Source organism: Vulpes vulpes, chromosome 4 (genome assembly GCF_048418805.1).
Source record: "Vulpes vulpes isolate BD-2025 chromosome 4, VulVul3, whole genome shotgun sequence".
In the NCBI taxonomy this organism is placed as follows: Eukaryota; Metazoa; Chordata; class Mammalia; order Carnivora; family Canidae; genus Vulpes; species Vulpes vulpes.
Genome location: NC_132783.1, coordinates 116,511,623 through 116,530,236, shown reverse-complemented (window position 1 = coordinate 116,530,236; position 18,614 = coordinate 116,511,623). Strand labels below are relative to the sequence as shown.

General features: G+C 48.5%; 1 protein-coding gene across 1 annotated transcript in view; it reads right to left on the bottom strand.

Moving 5' to 3' along the window:
* Positions 1-1,085: 1,085 nt before the first annotated feature.
* The window catches only part of FAT2 (FAT atypical cadherin 2), an 80,463-nt gene continuing 62,934 nt past the window's right edge, over positions 1,086-18,614 (bottom strand). Inside the window, exons 19-24 of the mRNA XM_072756844.1 lie at positions 17,053-17,863; positions 12,884-13,029; positions 8,863-9,304; positions 6,232-6,385; positions 4,165-4,622; positions 1,086-3,078 (exon numbers count right to left, since the gene is read on the bottom strand). Of these exons, the coding sequence (XP_072612945.1) occupies positions 2,546-3,078; positions 4,165-4,622; positions 6,232-6,385; positions 8,863-9,304; positions 12,884-13,029; positions 17,053-17,863 (2,544 nt within the window). The 3' untranslated portion in view covers positions 1,086-2,545. The remainder of the gene's footprint in view (positions 3,079-4,164; positions 4,623-6,231; positions 6,386-8,862; positions 9,305-12,883; positions 13,030-17,052; positions 17,864-18,614) is intronic.

Genomic DNA, 18,614 nt, shown 5'->3' with positions numbered 1-18,614 from the left:
AAAAAAAACAGAAAGCCAATTCATACCTGCCTGAGGCCACATTGGTGTGTGGCAGAGGGGGTTTGGAACCCAGCCTGTCGGGCTCTGGTGCCACGATGTACTCTGGTGCCCCCCATGGATGTGCCTTCTCTGCCCACCTCTACTGGGAACTCAGCAGCAGGGCCTGGGCTTGCCAGTCTTGGTGTCACCTGCAAGCTCGTGTCACAGTTGCCCAGTGACGTGCACATCCAGCTGGGCTGTGAAGTGAGCCCGTGGAGCCTCAGGCGTAGGCTGGCTCCGGACACCAGGAGGGCTGCCTTCCCAAGACCTGTGCTATAAAGCTCACTCTCCCCTACCAGTGTCATGTGGTGCAGGGGGTGCTGGTGCAAGTCCTGAAGTCTTGCCCCAGGCCATTTATTTACTCACTTGCTGATTAGTGGACTTGCCCCTGATTGTGGGCAGTTGTGTTGGAATTAGAGATGTTTTTCCCTGAAAAGTGTCCTGGGCCTCGCCCCCAGAGATTCTGATTTTGTATATGTGGCGTTGGAGCTATATTTTAGTCATTTTGCTAGGTTTGGGAGTCACAGTGCTTGATGACCTCAAGGGGGGATCCCTTCTAGTCCCCATATTACATGAACCTCAGCTTGGAGGGGCCCAGAGACCCTCAGGCCCTTCCCCTGACCCAAACTTAAACAGGATCAAGGACACTCCTGCTCCCGGGTGCGGCCGCCCCCCCCCCCCCCCCCCCCAGCAAGCTGAGCAGATCAGCGGCCCCGCCCCCAGAGCATCCAGGCCCCTGCAGACTGAGAGCTCTGTAGTTACTGCGGGAACTGAATCCAGGGCTCCAGAGCTGGCCCCGCCACTGTGGTTCCTCCTGGGGCCTCACGGGGTAAACAACGCCCACTGAGCCTCATGGTGGCCTCACCGGATAAACAGGATAAACATCACTCACTGAGCCCTGGACCAGGCAGGGGGCTGAGCATCTCCCCCAAGTGCTAACACCTGAAAATCAGTACAGCAGGCCCCTCCCCCAGAAGACCAGCTAGACTGACAGGGGAAAAAACAAATTATTGACCAACCTCAAACAGGATAAGTGACAGATAAAATAACCGTAAAAAAGACACTTTATTATTAAAAAAACAACAACCAGTGATCAATGAAACCATGCATCCTGCCACTCACACACAGTCACACACACAGCTGTGAGCCACTCGCACGAATACGCCCTCACCCACACAGCTCCCTCTCGCCATAAGCAGCAACCCTGTGGGTGAGAGTCTCTATTGCTCTTCCTTTTGACTTTTGTCTCCAGAAGCAACACGAATGAAAAGTCATTGGACCAGAGAAAGGGATTGGTAGAGGAAGGGAGTGGCAAGGCCCACCAGAATTCTCTGGTCTCTGCCACGGTTGGCTACATATACTCTACACGTGTACACACATACTATACATGAGGTGCCCACATGTGCAGACACGTGCCCACATTGACCCTCCATGCATAGGGTTGAGTCACTGCAGGTAACACTTAGATTGGCAGGCATCCGAGATGGAGGGGCAGGAAAAGGCAGAGTGTCCAGCCTGGACACTTATGTCCAGCTCCACGCCTCTACCCTGCCCTGATGCCCTGAATGGGGAGTTCTTAGTTCCTTGTGTCTAAGGAAGAAAAATCCCTTTGGGGCAACTCATCCAGGCAGCAAGATTGAAAAGTGCCTAAGAATTTTAAAAACAAAGAATTATGTCCTGCCTGCCTTTGGACCAAAGTGCTTGAGAAACTTGGGGTGAAGAACCCAGAGTTCCATGAGGTCTGCATTCTTTGACAAAGAAGGTTCAGGGCTGCATGAATCTTGGCAGGCCCTGGCTCGTGGAAAGTCATATGACTTAAAGAGGTGGAGCAAGTTCCTTGGACTCTGGATTTGAGGAGTGGGGCCTCAGGAGACTGAGGTCAAGTGGTGCTCCTCAGAAGCCCTTGTCGCCTTCATTCACATCGTGCCCGTGCCTAGCACGGTGCCTCACACAGAGCAGATGCTGCATTTACGTATGAATGAGGCAGGATGCACAGGTGCATTGCTCACCTCTCAGCCCCAAGAGGATACCTGTGGCCCTCCAGGGTCAGGTGACCCTGGACCTTGTCTCTGTAGCTGATGTAGTGATTGCCTGTCAGGGGTAGACCTGCCTCTGCCTCTGCCTCTGCCTCTGGAATGGAGCTGTGGGCGGGTGTAAGAATGCTCCCTGACAGCTGCCTCCCTGGGGACAGAGAGAGGACAATCAGTGAGACAGACTGCCTCTTGCTGGTCCCAGGAATCAGTTTGTCCTGGTTTTCCACAGTTAACTGCTCTGTACATCTCCATTCTGCTGGAGGCCCTAGTGCTGTTTTTGGAGCTCTACCCTCAACTTCCCTCCATCCTCAGGGACTACCTGGGGGTCTGTAAGAGCACATTTCAAGGTATGGCAGCCTGGACTGGGTATGAGGGCTTCCTTCCCACTTTTCCAGCCATGCTCAACTCACTCCTGTAAGACAGGAGGAAGGTGCCAAGTCCTTGCCCTCCTACCAGCCTTCCTCTGAGGACAGCTAGAACATAACCTCCTCACAGCTCCCATAATCACTCTCCACCATGTCAGAGCCCTCATAGTTGGGGGGAGCCTGGGGCTGGCCCCGCCCCGTGGGATGCCCAGCCCCAACCTCACAGTCAGCATAAGAGGGCCCAGCTCGGCTGAGGCGCATACTCACCCCTTTGTAGCCCCCCTCTGCCAGGCAGGGCCCTCCCCCTCCCTGCTGGAACTGTGAGTGGTAGTAGCTGATGGCTGTGTACTCATTGAGACAGGGGGCCAACAGGTGTTCCCGGGGACTGGGGGGCCGTGGGGGCATCAGATCTTCCAGGTTCTGGTTGCTATAACGGGGTGGGAGGGGTGCCCGCTTGTTTTCCAGCTCCAGTGGAAAGGGAAAGCCCCCATAGAGGCCACTTGGGTCCGGCATCACAGGTTGGATCTGGTGCTGGTGAGGCGATGGCGGCAGAGGGCCAGGGGTCATTTCAGTGTGGGGGTATTCCCAGCATTCCTTCCTGGAATAAGTTGGGGGCCAGATCGTAGCTCCACCGGGGCACACTGAAAATGACAAGATAGAGACAAATGAGCTCCGAGTTTCCCTGGTGAAGGTTTCAGCAGGCCTTATCACTGCTATACATAATTCAGCATGTGGTAGAAATGGGCAAAAGACTGGGTGGGTATGTGGCCATCTGTATGAGTTGTCTGTGGCAGCTTAGATTGATATCTAGAATTCAACAGGGCCAATGTCAAGGCCAGGGGTTTAACCCAAAGCCAGCTCAAATAGCACATCTGTACCAATGATCCAAGAGTCAGTGAATAAGGAAGAGTATGGATGACTCCATGCAACCCACTCGCCACTGCTAGAGATAGCAACTCCATCCCAACTCCTACCAATGACTTATGTCTCCTCAACTGAAGGAAACAGACACACATTTTGGACTGGGGGGGTGAGGGGTGATGACATCTGTCACAGAGGGTGACTGCATGAGATGTGGCTTGGAAGATCGGAGACCAGGCATCCTTGGTCTTTGCCCTGTCCCTTCTACTGAATAGTTGCATGAGTTAGAACAAGTTACTGTGTCTTTATGGGCCCTGATTACCCTATCAGCAAAAAGTTTATGAAAATACCTTTTAAACTATTGGTGGATAAGCCAGAAAATATAAAGTGCTTTACAAATTCACCTCCTTTTTAGCCAAAGATGAGAGTGAGGTGAAGATCCCCTCTCTAGGTCAGTCAGGTCTGGCCCAGGGGGTGCCACACCTCCAGATTGGGTGATCAGAAGCTTAGACTACTACTCTTGCCTTTCCCAGAAAACCACAAAGGAACAGAAGCCCTGCTTTCGGCCCAGGTATCCCATTTACACCTAGCCAGGGTCTACAAGTTTCTGCCATAGATGTCAATCCTATGGAGTGAGTTGGAATTTAGAGGAGGAGTTCATGATGCAGTGGTGCAATGAGCCACAGACTCTGAGTCCAGAGACGTGGCATCTGGTCCAGCCTACTAGTGCCCTGTGACCTTGAGCACATCCCTTCATATTCCATCCCAAGAGACTGGGCTGGATGGCGGCCTCACATAATGGAGTGTTTAGGTCTATCACCCTATTCTGTCAATTCCAGAGGCTGAGGGCCTCTGGCTATACTGACCCATCTCTTCGCCCGACCATGTCCTCTTAATGATGGACTCATTGTCAGAGTGGGAAGGGGCCGCAGCTGGCGGGAGTCTGGGAGGCACACTGCAGACCACTGGCCGTTGCTTAGAGCTGGGTCCAAAAGTGACAAGTTCATTTGGAACCGAGGTCTTGCTGGGCTCCAGTTGGTTCAGGTTGGTGCAGGAGCTGGTGGTCAGCGGGCTGAGCTCGATGGCAGGCATAGTTTGGGTGTCTACACCAACACTCCTGGCCAGGAGGTCTGGGTCCTCCATGGCCACGGGCTTGTGGGACTTGCAACGGCGGCAGTAGAAGAGAAGCCCAGTGGTGCTTAAAATGATAAACAGTAGGGCCACTATGATGATCAGAATCTCCTGCTGCCCCCAGTCCCCCCTTGTGATCTCAGGGGTGACTAGACAGTGTCCTTCTGAGCAGCCCCTTGCTTCCATTTCACACCTGCAGAGACAGAGAAGGAGTCAGGGGGTTGAGTCACTGTACTTCCCTTTCCATGTCCCCTCTCACAAAAATTTATGGACCCCTGCACTCAAGCCTACCTTCTCAGTTTTCAACCAAAAAAAAAAAAAAAGAACAAAAAGGCAGCAGATGATAACAATCACACATATCAACATCAGAGCCTTCCATCTTCCACCAGTAAGGTGTGGGAGTCAGTTACAACTTCATTCATGACCATTTGGAATCTAGGCTCTGGGCACATCTGTTATTTTTGATTCATGAGATTCAGGCATTGGCTATACACTCCACCAGTGAGGTGAGGTTTCCAACCCCATGTATCAGCCCATTTGAGCCAGCTGTCCTCAGCAGTAATGCCAGAGTCCCAGCTGCAAGTCAGCAGCACCCAGCCATGGCAGCGGGACACCACCAGTGTTACCCACTGTTCTTCAGGAGGTCACAGAACCCAATGTGGTCCTGCACAGACCTTCCATTGGACAACCGTTCAGAGAGAGCACTTGGAATGGTCACCGTCAGCTTGGCATTCCATGGTGTAAGGCTCCTAGGAGGCTTCCGTGGCCAGTTTCATCTACTTTTGAGGGCTATTGGGAAAGGCTCCCTGCAGCCTGTTTGAGTCTCAGTGTCTACAATTTCACCACCAACACTTTGTCCTTTTGGGTTAGACATTGTCCTTCCCAAGTTCCTCTTTTAAAATGCAAACACTACCACTTTCAGCCAGGACGTGTCCTGCCAGCACACCTACTGCAGAGTGAGGTGTGCGGTGGGGCCGGAATGCCAGGTGCTGAGAGAACGGACTTGAGTCATAAACACATGAGGGGATTTGGACAAGCCATTTCCTTCTCTAAGGGCTTCGTTTCCCCATCTGTAAGGTGAGTGAGTGGACTGTATCATTCGCTCTCTTATGCACAAGCTCACAGGAAGGGGAATCCCTTGGGAGCTTGTTATAGATAGAATCCCAGGTCTCATTCTTTGGAGATTCTGATATCGCTGGTCCAGAAATCTGTATTTTTCACAAGTATCCCTGATGATTTTTTAAAAGCTCCCAAACTGGAGGGTCATGAAAGCAGATTAATCACCAAGCCTCTAGACCTCTGGGATTCTAGGGATCTAAGGATGCTTGCAGTCCCCCAGGCCAGCATACTATAAAGCACAGGTAGCTTGCAGCGGGGTTTGAGACTTACAGCAGTGTTTGTACCTGAAGGAGTCATTGTCCCCCGGCCACTTTCTGGGAAGTCACAGTCCAGAACCAGAGAATAAGAACTTTAGCCATTTTCAGACTTCAGCAAAAATCAGAAATGCCTGAGGAGCTGATGAGAAGTGCAGATTCCCAGGCCCCAGCCTAATGAGTCTGACTCAGTAGGTTTAGAACAAGGCTTGGGAAATGTTCATAAGAACCCTCCTTCCCTGAGTGTTCTGGCGTAGGTGGCTGGAGGGAGAAGCCTCGGCACCTGGGAAAAGCCAGATAGCCAGGTCGCTGGAGCACTCAGCTCCTGGTTTCCCATTGGCTTCTCTGGAGAGCAGAGTGCAGAGGTCATTTCCGAACAGTGCCCACCCAGGATGAGGAGCCAATGGCAGGTGGCCCCTCTGCACTTACCTGTCTCCCATATAAGGGTGAGGGCAGTTACAGGAGGCACCTTCAGGAGATGGGATGCAAGTGCCACCTTCCAGGCAGGGCATGGACGTGCAGTTCTCTCTTCTTCGTTCACAGTGCCTTCCCGAGAACTGGGGGGGACACTTGCAGACATAGCCTGGGAGGGAGGGGAGAGCTTCAGGCAGCTGCAGGCTGAGAGGGCCTCTGGGACAGAGGGGAGGCCTCAGCATGTCTGCAGATCCGAGCATCCATGTCTAGTTATTGAGAGCCTCCTTCTGTGACAAGCACCCTGTGGAGCATTGCTGCCAGGCTGGATGGGAAGACGTGATCCCTGCCCTCAAATGTATAGTCTACAGAGAACAGGCATCTACAGACTAGTAATGGAGCTCTACCTCATCATCCTACACGACACTTGTTTAGTGCTAGTCACCGTGCCAAGAATCTGCATGTATCGGCCCATTTGAGCCTCATGACCACTCTGCAATTGATTACTGTCATCCTCATTAGGGGACACATAGAAGTTGATGGCAGGTGAGGAGATGAGGCACAGAGAATGCATGACATTTGCTCAAGATTACCCAGTAAGGAAATGGCAAATTTAGGATTCAAACCTATCGAACCACTTGTGTATAATATCAGTATATTAGTAATTATCATAAAACAACAGAGCTTAGCAAGCCAAGGGAGAGTGGGGGTTGCAGGGCCAGGGAGGTAGGAGGGCCGGAGCATCACTCTGAGCCAAATGCAGAAATTAGGAAACAGGACTCTATCTTAGAGTCTATCTCTCTATCTTAGAGCCCCCTGGCGGGCTCTCCCCTGTGCTTACTAATACATCCCCTTCCTTAAACCCACCAAAACTGGACCAAGTGGCCTCTCTTCTCCTGGGACCAAAATCTGGGGGCCTCGCCACCCCCCACCCCTATACCTCTCCTCTTTCCCTTTGGCTCCTTTTTGCCCTGAGCCCTGCCCTCGATCCGTTGCTTGGCCGGGGCTCGGGGACGCTGCCTCCTGGCCTTTCCTCCACGAGGATGCCTCGCCCCTAGCTGTGGCTGCAGGGACTTAATTTATAGGGAGAGGCCTGTGGCGGTGGCCACCCCAGCCACAGCTGTGCCGCACTCACCACACAGCCGGGCAGTCGGCCCCTAGCAGGGGCCCTCTTGGCTTCCCATTTTTCATTCCCCTTGCTGTGGCTAAGGGGTGGGCGGGAGGGGATGGGGGGAGGGCTGCCCACCATGGGCCAGGGCTTGAAAAACCTGAGTCTGCTGATTGAAATAAATGTCTCTGTCTTTAAAAAAAAAAAAAAAAAAAAAAAAAAAAAAAAGCCACTTCAAGGTTTCCAAGCAGGAAAGTGACACACTGAGATCTGCTTTGTATAAAGGTCACTCTGGTGCCCTGCTGGAAGGTGCAGGTGAAGGGAGAGAAAGGAGAACAGGGAAGCGGCCGGCCCAAGGGTGAGAGACGATAGCCACTTGGTAGTGCAGACAGACGTGATGGGCCCCTTAGATATTTTGGAAATGACAATACTATTATCCAAGCCAAAATGAGAAAATGGGATCATGCCAAGTGTTGACAGAGATCTAGGATCCTCCCTCACTGCTGGTGGAAGTGCAGGCTGCTGTGACCATGCTGAAGAGCAACATGGCCCTGAATGTAAATTTAAAATAATTATTTACATTCTCTGGGTATGTGAATTCCATCCCGGCATGGTGTGTATGTGTGTGTGTGTGTGTGTGTGCGTGTGTGTATGTGATGTGTGTGTGTGTAGGAAGTTCTCTTACAGTTCACAAGAAGATACATATGAGGATATTCACACAGCATTGTTGATGGAGGTGGGATGTTAAAAAGATTGGGAGGTGGGATCGTTGAAAGATTTCCAGGGTGTTTGGTGCCAACTGAGTAGAGAGGGAAGACGGGACTGCACACCCATCGGTGTACTGAGCCACAATAAAAGCAACAACTATGAATCGTGGCTATGTGGACGGAAAAGTGTAAAAACTTATATGGCACCTATGTAATTAGAAATTCAAGCCCGTGTAAAGTCAGTAGTATACATTTTGCAAGAACTCATTTAAAAACTTTAAGTGTTTGCCTATGGGGGACGGCAGCTGAGTATAGATTAAAGGGGAATAAAAGAGAAGAACTTGGCACAGCCCAGGGATAACACTGAGGTGTGTGATGCCCTCAGCCTGCGGCACCAGGGGTCCCTGATCATGCCTGTCCCCCATCCAAACAAGTAGAAAGTCAGTCCTTGTTGAGCGAGAGCAAAGCCTGCTGGCTTCCCTTAGTGTAAACCTAGTCCCTCCCAACCCGTTACTCACGAGACAGTAGGGGGAAGAGAGAGACACTTGGATTTGGGGGGGAGGGAGCTTTCCCCTGAGATCTGCACCCCAAATGCACCGTGACACTTAACGGCCATGTGCCCTTGGGCAAGTTCCTTCACCGATCTGGGTTTCCTTACACAGCCCAGCAGCCCAGCCATCGGCGGCCTTCTTCAACCCCTCTCTCCCTCATGGGGCTGTGCTGGACGAATATACCTTGTAAACTCTTCAGTGATACGTGATCGCTAGTTCAACAGGCTGGGGTCAGCTGAGGCGCCTCCTGGGATAAGCGGCGGAGCCATCTCCAGCACCTTACCTGCCCCTCGGGTCTGCGAGCACTTGCCGCCGTGGAGGCACGGGTTTGGGCTGCAGTCCTCACTGCGCCAGCAGCACGGGGTGAGGGCCTGCCTCTCCAGCAAGCCTGATGCCCTCTTGCCGTGGGCCAGCAGCTGCAGCGCCTCTCCGTTGATCATGACCGCATCCAGGCAGCCTTCAAAACCCTGGGACACGACCGGGGAAGAATGCAGGAGAACAAGGCCACCCAGAAAGAGGTCTCCTTCAGGCCTGAGACCCTGGCAGTTCTCTGGGAGCGCGAGGGAGGTATTGCCTGAGCCGTCAACCAACAGGCGAATGGAAGTGCCTGTCTCCGCCACCACAATGGAGTGCCACTCTTGGTCATTCACGTGGAGCCAGGAGGATAGATTTCCATGGAAACCACCTGGGCAATGGTATTCCAGCTGTAGGACTCCATCGACCAGCTGCAAAGAAAACCCAGATGGCCATGAGCAAAGCCAATAAGTCCTTGTAAAAAGCACTGCTAACAGGCTGTGGGTGCAAAGAATGTTGGTTATATTTTTATGGGTGAGAGAGGCAGTATTTGGTGATTCTCAAGCATTTGGTGTTTTAAGCATTGTCTTTATAGAGTATGAAAGCCCAAGCCCTCAATGCCTATCTATGGTCTCATTTGGTCCTTACCACACTCCATGGAATGGTCTGGAGGGATGCCATCTGCGTTTCACAGATGAAGAAACCGAGACCCGGAGAAGCCTTGCTGACTGAGACTATGTCTTTTGGATTCTTCTACAAAGCCTCTCCTATGCTCTGCACTCCTCAAAGTTGGCCCTCAAGAACCAAACAGAAAACCTCCCTCACTCCTGTTCTCTTATTCAACAGTTCTGCGGTTCTCAAAGTGGGTCTTCAAGACTTTTCCAGAGGACCCACAAGGGGACACCATTTTTACAATAATCCTAAAAAATTATTTGCCTTTTCTACTCTCATTCTGTCACAAATCTACAGTGATTTCCAGACATGTGCTATCAAAACAGATGAATGCAGATGTAAAAATGAAAATCCAGCTATCTACTATAAAGCTATACATAAGAGGGATTTGCAAAAATGTAAAACGGTGCCACTCTTCTTTTTTCCTAATTTTGGACAATGTAATTATTGTTCACAATAATATGATATTTATGTTAACATATAATAGGTTTCTTGCTATTTTTAAATAAATTAATAAAGATTTTAATATTTCTCAGTTTTAATTTCTTTTTTTTAAAGATTTTATGTATTTATTCATGAGAGACAGAGAGAGAGAGGGGGGCAGAGACATAGGCAGAAGGAGAAGCAGGCTCCTTGCAGGGAGCCCGATGTGGGACTCGATCCCCAGACCCCGGATCACGCCCTGAGCCAAAGGTAGATGCTCATCCGCTGAACCACCCAGGCATCCCATCTCAGTTTTAATTTCTACACTTGATCTTAGCCAAAAGGCTGAGAAGCGATCAGTTTTAATTTCTAATACTGGAAAAATTCATAGCTCTAACCCACAAAAACAAAACTTTCCTAGATCTTCAATTATTTTTAAGAGTCCTGAAATCTTAAAAAGTCCTGAAAATCAAGAAGTCTGAGAACCGCTGGGTTATATCTTTTTAGTTTCCCTCACCCTAAGTGGTGCCTGATTATGGCGCCATCTTCCTTGGTTTACTCTCCCAGATGACTATTTTCACAACTTTTCTCTCTTCAGACCCTTGATGCTCCCCTCCCCATCCTTGCTCTCAGCAATCAAATGGGGACTTGCAGGCGCTCTGACCATCACATCTATCCACCTTGGTGGAAGCCAATCTCTCCATTCATGTACTAGGTCCCACCCTGGTGCCTCAAGGATGAATTTCCATTGACTCCTTTTTCTTCCCTATATCTTTGTTCATTCTCTACTGTACATTCCAGTCATCACACAAATATGCTTTTATTGCTCTAATCTTTAAAAAAATTGTCTTGAACCCACTTCTCCCCCTAGATAAGACCTTCTTCCTTTGCTGTCTCATTGCAGCAAAATTACACACACACACACACACACACACACACACACACACACACACACACACCATGATACTGAAACCACTGGTGTCAGAGTATTCAGTAACCTCTGAGTTGCCAAATCCATGATTAATATCACTACCCATCTCACGTGACCTCTCAGCAGTATGTTATCAGCTGGTCACTCCTTCCTTCATGATACATGTTCTTCATTCAGTTTCCTGGATACAATCTCTTGGTTTTCCTCCAACATCACTGGTTGCACATTTTCAGTCTCTTTTGTTGGATCCTTCTCTTTCCCCAGACATCTCAATGTGGAGTGTCATAAGGATGAATCCTTGGTCTACTCTTTTTTCAATCTACATCCTTTGGTGATCTCATCCAGTTTCACAGCTTTCAATACTAAGTATTTGCTGAAGGCTCCCAGATCTTCATCTCTATCCCAGACCTTTCCTACAGACACTAGACTTGTTTATCCAGCTCCACTTGGAAGTCTAATAGGCATCTCATACTTCTATCTCCAAAGACTAGACTTATATCTCCAAAACTGAAATTCTGATCATCCCTCAAATTCAGATCATCCCTCTGGTCTACCCATATCCTTCCCCGGGTCTGTTGGCAACAACTCCATTCCAATTATTCAGGCCCACATATTACTCCTTGCTTTCTCTCCCAGCCCTCATTCATTAGGAAATCCTGTTGGTTTTACTTTCAAAAGACTATCCAAAATCTGAACTCTTCTCCCCAGTTCACTGTCATTACCCTGATCTAGACCACTACTCTCACTTGAATTATTGCAATAGCCTCTTGGCTGGATCTCTCTGCTTTTATCCTTGTTTCTCTAAAGTTGTTTATCAACACAGGAGCCATGATGACCTTTTTGAATATGTCACATCATGTCAATTCTCTGCTCAGACCTTCTCATGCCTTCCATTTTGCTCAGAATAAAAGCCAAAGTCCTTCAATGGCCTATGAGAACTTGAGGCCTATGATCTCAACTCCTACTACTATTCTCTCCCTTACTTTCTTTACTCAAGCCATATACACATCTGGACTGTTCCTTGAACATGCTCAGCATTCTTCTACCAAAAGGTTTTTGCATTGTTATTCCCTCTCCCTAGAATGTTGTTCCTCCAGATGTCTACCTAGCTAATTCCCTTATCCTCTTCATATTATGGTGCAATTATCAACTCAGTGAAGACTTCCCTGGTTACCTTACTTAAAATTGCAAGTCCCTACAGTGCTGATCCCCCTTAACTTTTTAAAGTTAAGATTTATTTATTTATTCATTCATTCATTCATTCATTCATTCATGAGAGACACAGAGAGAGAGGCAAAGACATAGGCAGAGGGAGAACCAGGCTCTCCTTGGGAAGCCTGCTGCGGGACTCGATCCCAGGACCCCAGGATTACACCCTGAACCAAAGGCAGATACTCAACCACTGAGCCACCCAGGTGCCCTGCCCCTTAACCTTTTTTTAAGCCAAAGCATATCACATTTGGACAAATTATAATTTTCTGAGTTATTATGTTTATATTTATTGTCAGTCTTCCCCTTGTAGGGGTGAAAGCCCTAAGAGACCATTAGAAAGGAAATTCGTTTTTCTTCCATGTGATTCCATATAACTTAATGCCGGGGTTTGTAGTCTTGAGCACCCCAGTGGTAGCCAGCCTCCCACTCATCTTGGAAAACGCTCGTCTGTTACTCAGCAAAAGTGATAAAACAACAACAGCACACCATGGCTAAGTGGCCTCCCATTTCTCCATCTTCAGGAGCTCTCTCTCCTCCCACAGAGCAGTCCAATCTCTGGTTGTTTTTTGGATATATATTTCCATTTGAGGGGGGCTTTGGACATCACAACTGGAAAGTCTTGTGTCTTGACCCAATAGTCACACCAGCATCCCTGAAAACTATTCAGGGTTTTCTTTGCCAGAAACTGGACTTCTTGGCTGTTCCTGAGGTTGTCCCTACCTCCCTAGCCTGGCACACCCATATGAAATCTCTCAGGCTGGCAGTGCCTTACCTTCAGGGAGACATACACTGTCTCATTGCTGAACAGGAGAATAGCCTGTGATTGGAGTGTTTTCAGGCGGAAATGGATGTGCCAGTTCTCTGCCTCTGGAAGATTGTACCGCCCAAAGCTTTGTCCACTGAATCTTGTGGCAGTACCTGTAGAAGCAACCGGAGATGTCAGCTCCACATGAAGAGGTCTCCACAGAATCTTCAAGCCAACTTTGTCTCATTCGACCCTTGGGTCATATTGCTCACATTTCATAGATGAAGAAGTGAGGCTTCTTGGGGGGCAGGGGGAGGTACCTGGCCAGGGTCACTGCAGCTAGACAGAGGCCCTGACCCTGCACACCTTCTTTTGGCCCCAGAGCCCCTTGCCTTGGGTCCTAGCTTGAGTCTGGAATTACAAGCTCAAACCATTAAGAAAGCAAGAATCAAGCCAGAAATGTACCCAATTAAACATGTAAAAATCAAAATTTCTATCCTCCATAGTTTCTGTGTTATTTCTGATATCACTGGGGGAAGAAGGAGGAAGAATGGAGAGGATTCTGTATATATGTGTTATTTCAGGAATACCATAAAGGTCATTTGCCTCAAGATCTCCCTTTCATTATTAGGAGTGTAACTGTTTGAGAAGATGTAGCCAGATAAAATACTGCTGAGAGGTTGAGAGTCACTGTAAGCAAAGAAGGGGGTTAAGCTTCTATGAAGTCCTGTATGTGCACCACCCTGTAGCAATTGCTAGCACATAGTTGCAGAGACAGGAGTCTCCTCTTAAACTTGACTTTCTCCAGTTTATTTGACCATGGGACCCTCTTATGTGGACCACCTCTTCAAAGTTCTCAGAAATGGCATTCTGTAGACTCACCTTGAGAAATGCTGTGTTATATATATCAAACAGTACCCTCCCCAGAAGTGAGTCCAGTTGTTAAATCCCTAAAACTTCAGTGTGAATAAGCTCATCAGTGGACAGGCAAGGGGAAGAGTTGTATAGGCCCCAGATGTCCCAGATTGTTGAAGAGAGGGAGCAAAAGCCATGAGGAAAAGGAAGAACCATGAAGCCTGAGGCACATGGGATTTCAAGATCCTGAGTCTGTCATCCCTTAGGTCTAAAACTCTCTGCTGCTAGCAATTCTATTGTAGTAGGTCATTAATAGATGGGATATTGAAGATGATCTAGATTATCTAGGAATTCCCAGACTTGGCTAAATATCAGGATCAGCTAGAGAGTTTTATTTATTTTTTTAATAATAAATTTATTTTTTTATTGGTGTTCAATTTGCCAACATACAGAATAACACCTAGTGCTCATCTAATACAGAATGCCAGACTCTACCCTCAGAGATTATGACTCAGTAGTTCTGGAAGCACACATGGATCTGTATTTTTAAAATCTCCCCACAATGGGTGTGGTGACTGGAAGAGAGACCAAAGGGGGCTTCTGAGAAGCTGGTCATGTTGTGATCCTTGTATCAGTGCCAGTTACATGGGTGTATTTGGCTTGTGAAAAATAGTTGAGCTGTACACTATGGGACATGGACCCTTCTGTATACTGTATTTCACCAAAATGTTAATTGCCTGAGATGCTGGTTAAAAATGACAATTCCAAGGAGAGAGAGAGAAAGAGAGAGAGAGAGAGAGAGACCAAGAAACAGACTCTTAACTATAGGGAATAAACTAATGGTTTACCAGAGGGGAGTAGATGGGGTTGGGTGAACCAGGTGAAGAGATTAAGAGTACACTTATCATGACAAACACTGAATAATGTACAGAATTGTTAATCACCATATTGTACACCTAAAACTAATTCAACACTGTATGTTAACTATACTGGAATTAAAATAAAAACTTAATAAAAAATGCCAATTCTAGGTCTCATACAAGACTTTCTAAATAATACACTCTGGAAGTGACACCCAGGAGCACATCTCTTTAAAACCACTCCCCAGTGGAATATCATTTATTCCACTCCCCAGTGGAATATCATTCAGCCATCAGAAGAGAAAAATACCAACATGGATGGAACTGGGAGGTATTATGTTGAGTAAAATAAGTCAAACAGAGAAGGACAATCATCATATGGTTTCACTCATACATGGGATATAAGAAATAGTGAGAGGGCTATTAAGGGAAAGGAGGGGAACTGAGTGGGAAAATTAGAGAGGGAGACAAACCATGAGAGACTCCTAACTCTGGGAAACAAACAAAGGGTTGTGGAAGGAGAAGTGGGTAGAGGGATGGGGTGACTGGGTGGCGGGCACTGATGGGGGCACTTGATGAGATGAGCACTGAGTGTTACACTATATGTTGTAAAATTGAATTTAAATTTAGAAAATGTAAAAAAACAAAACAAAAAACAAACCACACTCCCCAGATGATTATACAGAAGCATGAATTTTAGAACCTCTGGTGTCTGGTGCCAGGTGACCAAGAGAGAAATTTTGGCTATCACAGTTCCCCTTGCAGGTAACTCTGGAGCAAGAGACACAGAAGGGAAGCACACCTGACCTCCCAGTCCCCCACCTCCCCACCTCCACCCCATACACACACACACACACACACACACACACACACACACACACACCAAGAGTAGCATACCCAGCTTCAATACAGTGGGACCTGGAGAAAGTCCACAAATCTTTAGAGTAAGAATTTCCCCCATGCAAACAGGGGGAACCCTTTAAGGGCAGGCCAGACCAGGCAAGGGGTGATGGTGACCTGGAAGCAACATCATTTTCCTTTTGCCAATACTCCTGAGCTGGTCCAGAGCATGGATTCTTGATGCCAGGGGGGCTGGGGTGAGTGTTATCTGAAAACTGACTTTCTGTAGAGCGCGGTGAAGAGCTCAGGCTTTGAGTGGGGCACATGGGTATTTAAATAACCAGCCCTTCAGTGGAGGCTGTGTGGTTTCAAGTAAACCAATACAGTCCCCATCCCTCAGTTTCAACTGTAGTTTGAACTAATGACCCTGCTTTGTAGGGTGTTGGTGACAGTCAGTTTAGGTATCATCTACACAGTGCCTGGCACATAGCAGAGTCCTTCTAGCAACAACTGCTACCACATGAATAACAACCATCACTGACAGGGTGCTTATGGGCCAGAAAAAGGCTAAGTGCTTATATATCCATTAAGTAGTTTACTTTCCAAACCCACTCCAGAAGGCAGGTGATAATATTTTCATTATTTTCTAGATGAGAAACAACAGCTCAGAAAATTTATTAGCCCACCCAAGATTACACAGCTAGTAAGAGATGGAGCTGGAGTTAAAACCTGAGCTGTCTAATTTAAGTCTTGAGGTTAACAGCCACCAGGCTGTAGTAATAATGGTAATATTATTAGTGACTCATCTTAGTGACCACTTTCTCTGTATCAGGCACTTTTCTAAGCAAGCCCTTGATGTTTAATACTCATTTAATCTCTATAATAGCACAAAGGCAGGGAGAAGCTAAATAATTTTCCTAAGGTCAGTCGGCTAGCGAGTGGCAGAGCTGGGATTTAAACCCAGGCAGTCTACGGGACGCCTGGGTGGCTCAGCAGTTGAGAGTCTGCCTTTGGCTCAGGGCATGATCCTGGAGTCCCAGGATTGAGTCTCACATCGGGCTCCCTGCATGGAGCCTGCTTCCTCCCCTGCCTGTGTCTCTGCCTCCTTCTCTCTCTGTGTCTCTCATTCATGAATAAATAAATAAAATCTTTAAAAATAAAAAAATTTAAAAACCCAGGCAGTCTGATGCCTGTGCTTTCAGCCATCATGGTAACTGCCTCTTGTATCCTCCTTTTTTTTTTTTTTGAGAGAGAGAGAGAATGAGAACACAAGCAAGGGGGGAGGGGTTGAAGGAGAAGCAGACTCCCCGCTGAGCAGGTAGCCCAATGCGGGACTTGATCCCAGGACCCTGAGATCATGACCAGAGCTGAAGGCAGACGCTTAACCAACTGAGCTACCCAGGCGCCCTGCCTCTTGTAGCCTTACTGTTATTTTCAAAACACTGCAAAAGGGTCAAGAATAGGATGTCATCCCATGACTAGATTTTGGGTGGACACTACCTATTCCATGGTGGCCTGTGACCTGTGGCCTTTTGCCTTGCTAAAACCCCCCTCTAACTGCCCCACAGGGCTTCCCTGGGATCTCTATTCCTAGAGTCAGTCTGGCTGAGCCCTACAGTACTGGGGAAGCCCGTTCCTCACCATTGCAGGAGCAGCTCCTCTCCAGGCGGTGCCGCGGGGTCAGGATACTGAGCCTGGCTGTGCTGTATGTGGGCCCCACCCTGGGGTCCAGGTGCACCGTCGCTTGGCACATTTGACTCTGGCAGCTGGGGCCCTGGCAGGGCACCACTGGCATGGCTGACCTCATCTGAATTCCCACCGAGTGCTCCATCTCCTTGGCTGAATGAGAGATGATGGATGCCAATTCCTGGAGCTTATAGAAGGTTCCAGAATGTCCCTCAAAGACCAGGAGCACATCCACCCCAGCTGTGGCCTCTGAAGGCTGAAGGCTGGCCAGGTGGATATTAGCTCGTTTGATGTCCAGTTTGTTGCTGAGGAACCTCTGCAGGTTCCTCCAGTGGTCACTCACCAGCTCCTCTGGGGTAAGCTGGTGGAAGCCCATCCACATGGCCTGCTGCAAAGCCTCCTGCCCCACATGCCACACATGGACGTGGACCCCAGCAGTGGTGGCGAAGGTCCCATCACTGACTGTGACGTTGAATGCATAGCGGCCACGAGGCAGGCCCTGGACTGCAATAATCTTGCCATCAGGTGCACCCACTGAGAAGTGCCTGGTTAGGGTCTCCTCTCCTGCCAGGCTGTAGGTCAGTGTGTCCTGTGGGTCTCGGTCTGTGGCATGGATTTTGCCCACCATGCCACCCTGGAACTCCTCCTCCCCAGTAGTGATGAAGATTTCCAGTGGGAGGGTGGAGGGTGGATAGCGGCTCTGCTCTGTCACATGGACTCTAACAGACGTTGAAGACGAGAGGGGAGGGATGCCGCTGTCTGACACCTGTGGGCAAAACAAGCACTGCCATTACTATAGGACTGTAGCTCTCTGTCGCTCAGACAAGGCTGGGCCTCCTTGGGCAGCATGTCTCTGTGTCTGAGGGCAGACTCAACATAATTACCACAATCATAAAAGAGAACAATAACTGCAAAGCACAGAAGGTTTTGTGGAGGGAGTTATATCCCATACCACACAGTAAGACTTAACTCTATTTGCTCATCTGACAGCTCTCTGAGCCTCTTCCTAAATCTCTCCAGCCACTCACACTTATGCCTTCTTCTTCTCCAGTGTCCCTCATTCTGTCTCTTTCCTTAGGTGAGTCATCAAATGTCTCTTCAAAATTCCTGTACACATCCTTCATGACTCCTGCCAGCCTAAGGAGGTTCTCTTTGGAATCTCCCCTTACTATGTGATTGGGGTCAGGGTGGGCATTTCTTCCTCAGATCAGTCAACAAATACTGAGTACTTTCAATAGGCCAAGCCCTCTGCTGTGATCAGGAGAAAAGAGACCATAAACATGTTATTAACTAAACAAGAGAATGTCAGACGTAGATAAAGTTCTGTGAAGGAGATAAATGGAGCATGGGACAGAAGTCTGAAGAGTGAAAGGGACCTAACTCAGATCAGGTGGGAGGGGAGTTGTCTCGAGGAGTTGACATTTGAATTGAGTCCTAAGGGATGAGAAGAGGTAAGGAGAGGAGGTGCTAAAGGGAACAGCAAGTGGCAAGCCTTGGAGTGGAAAGAATGTGGTGAG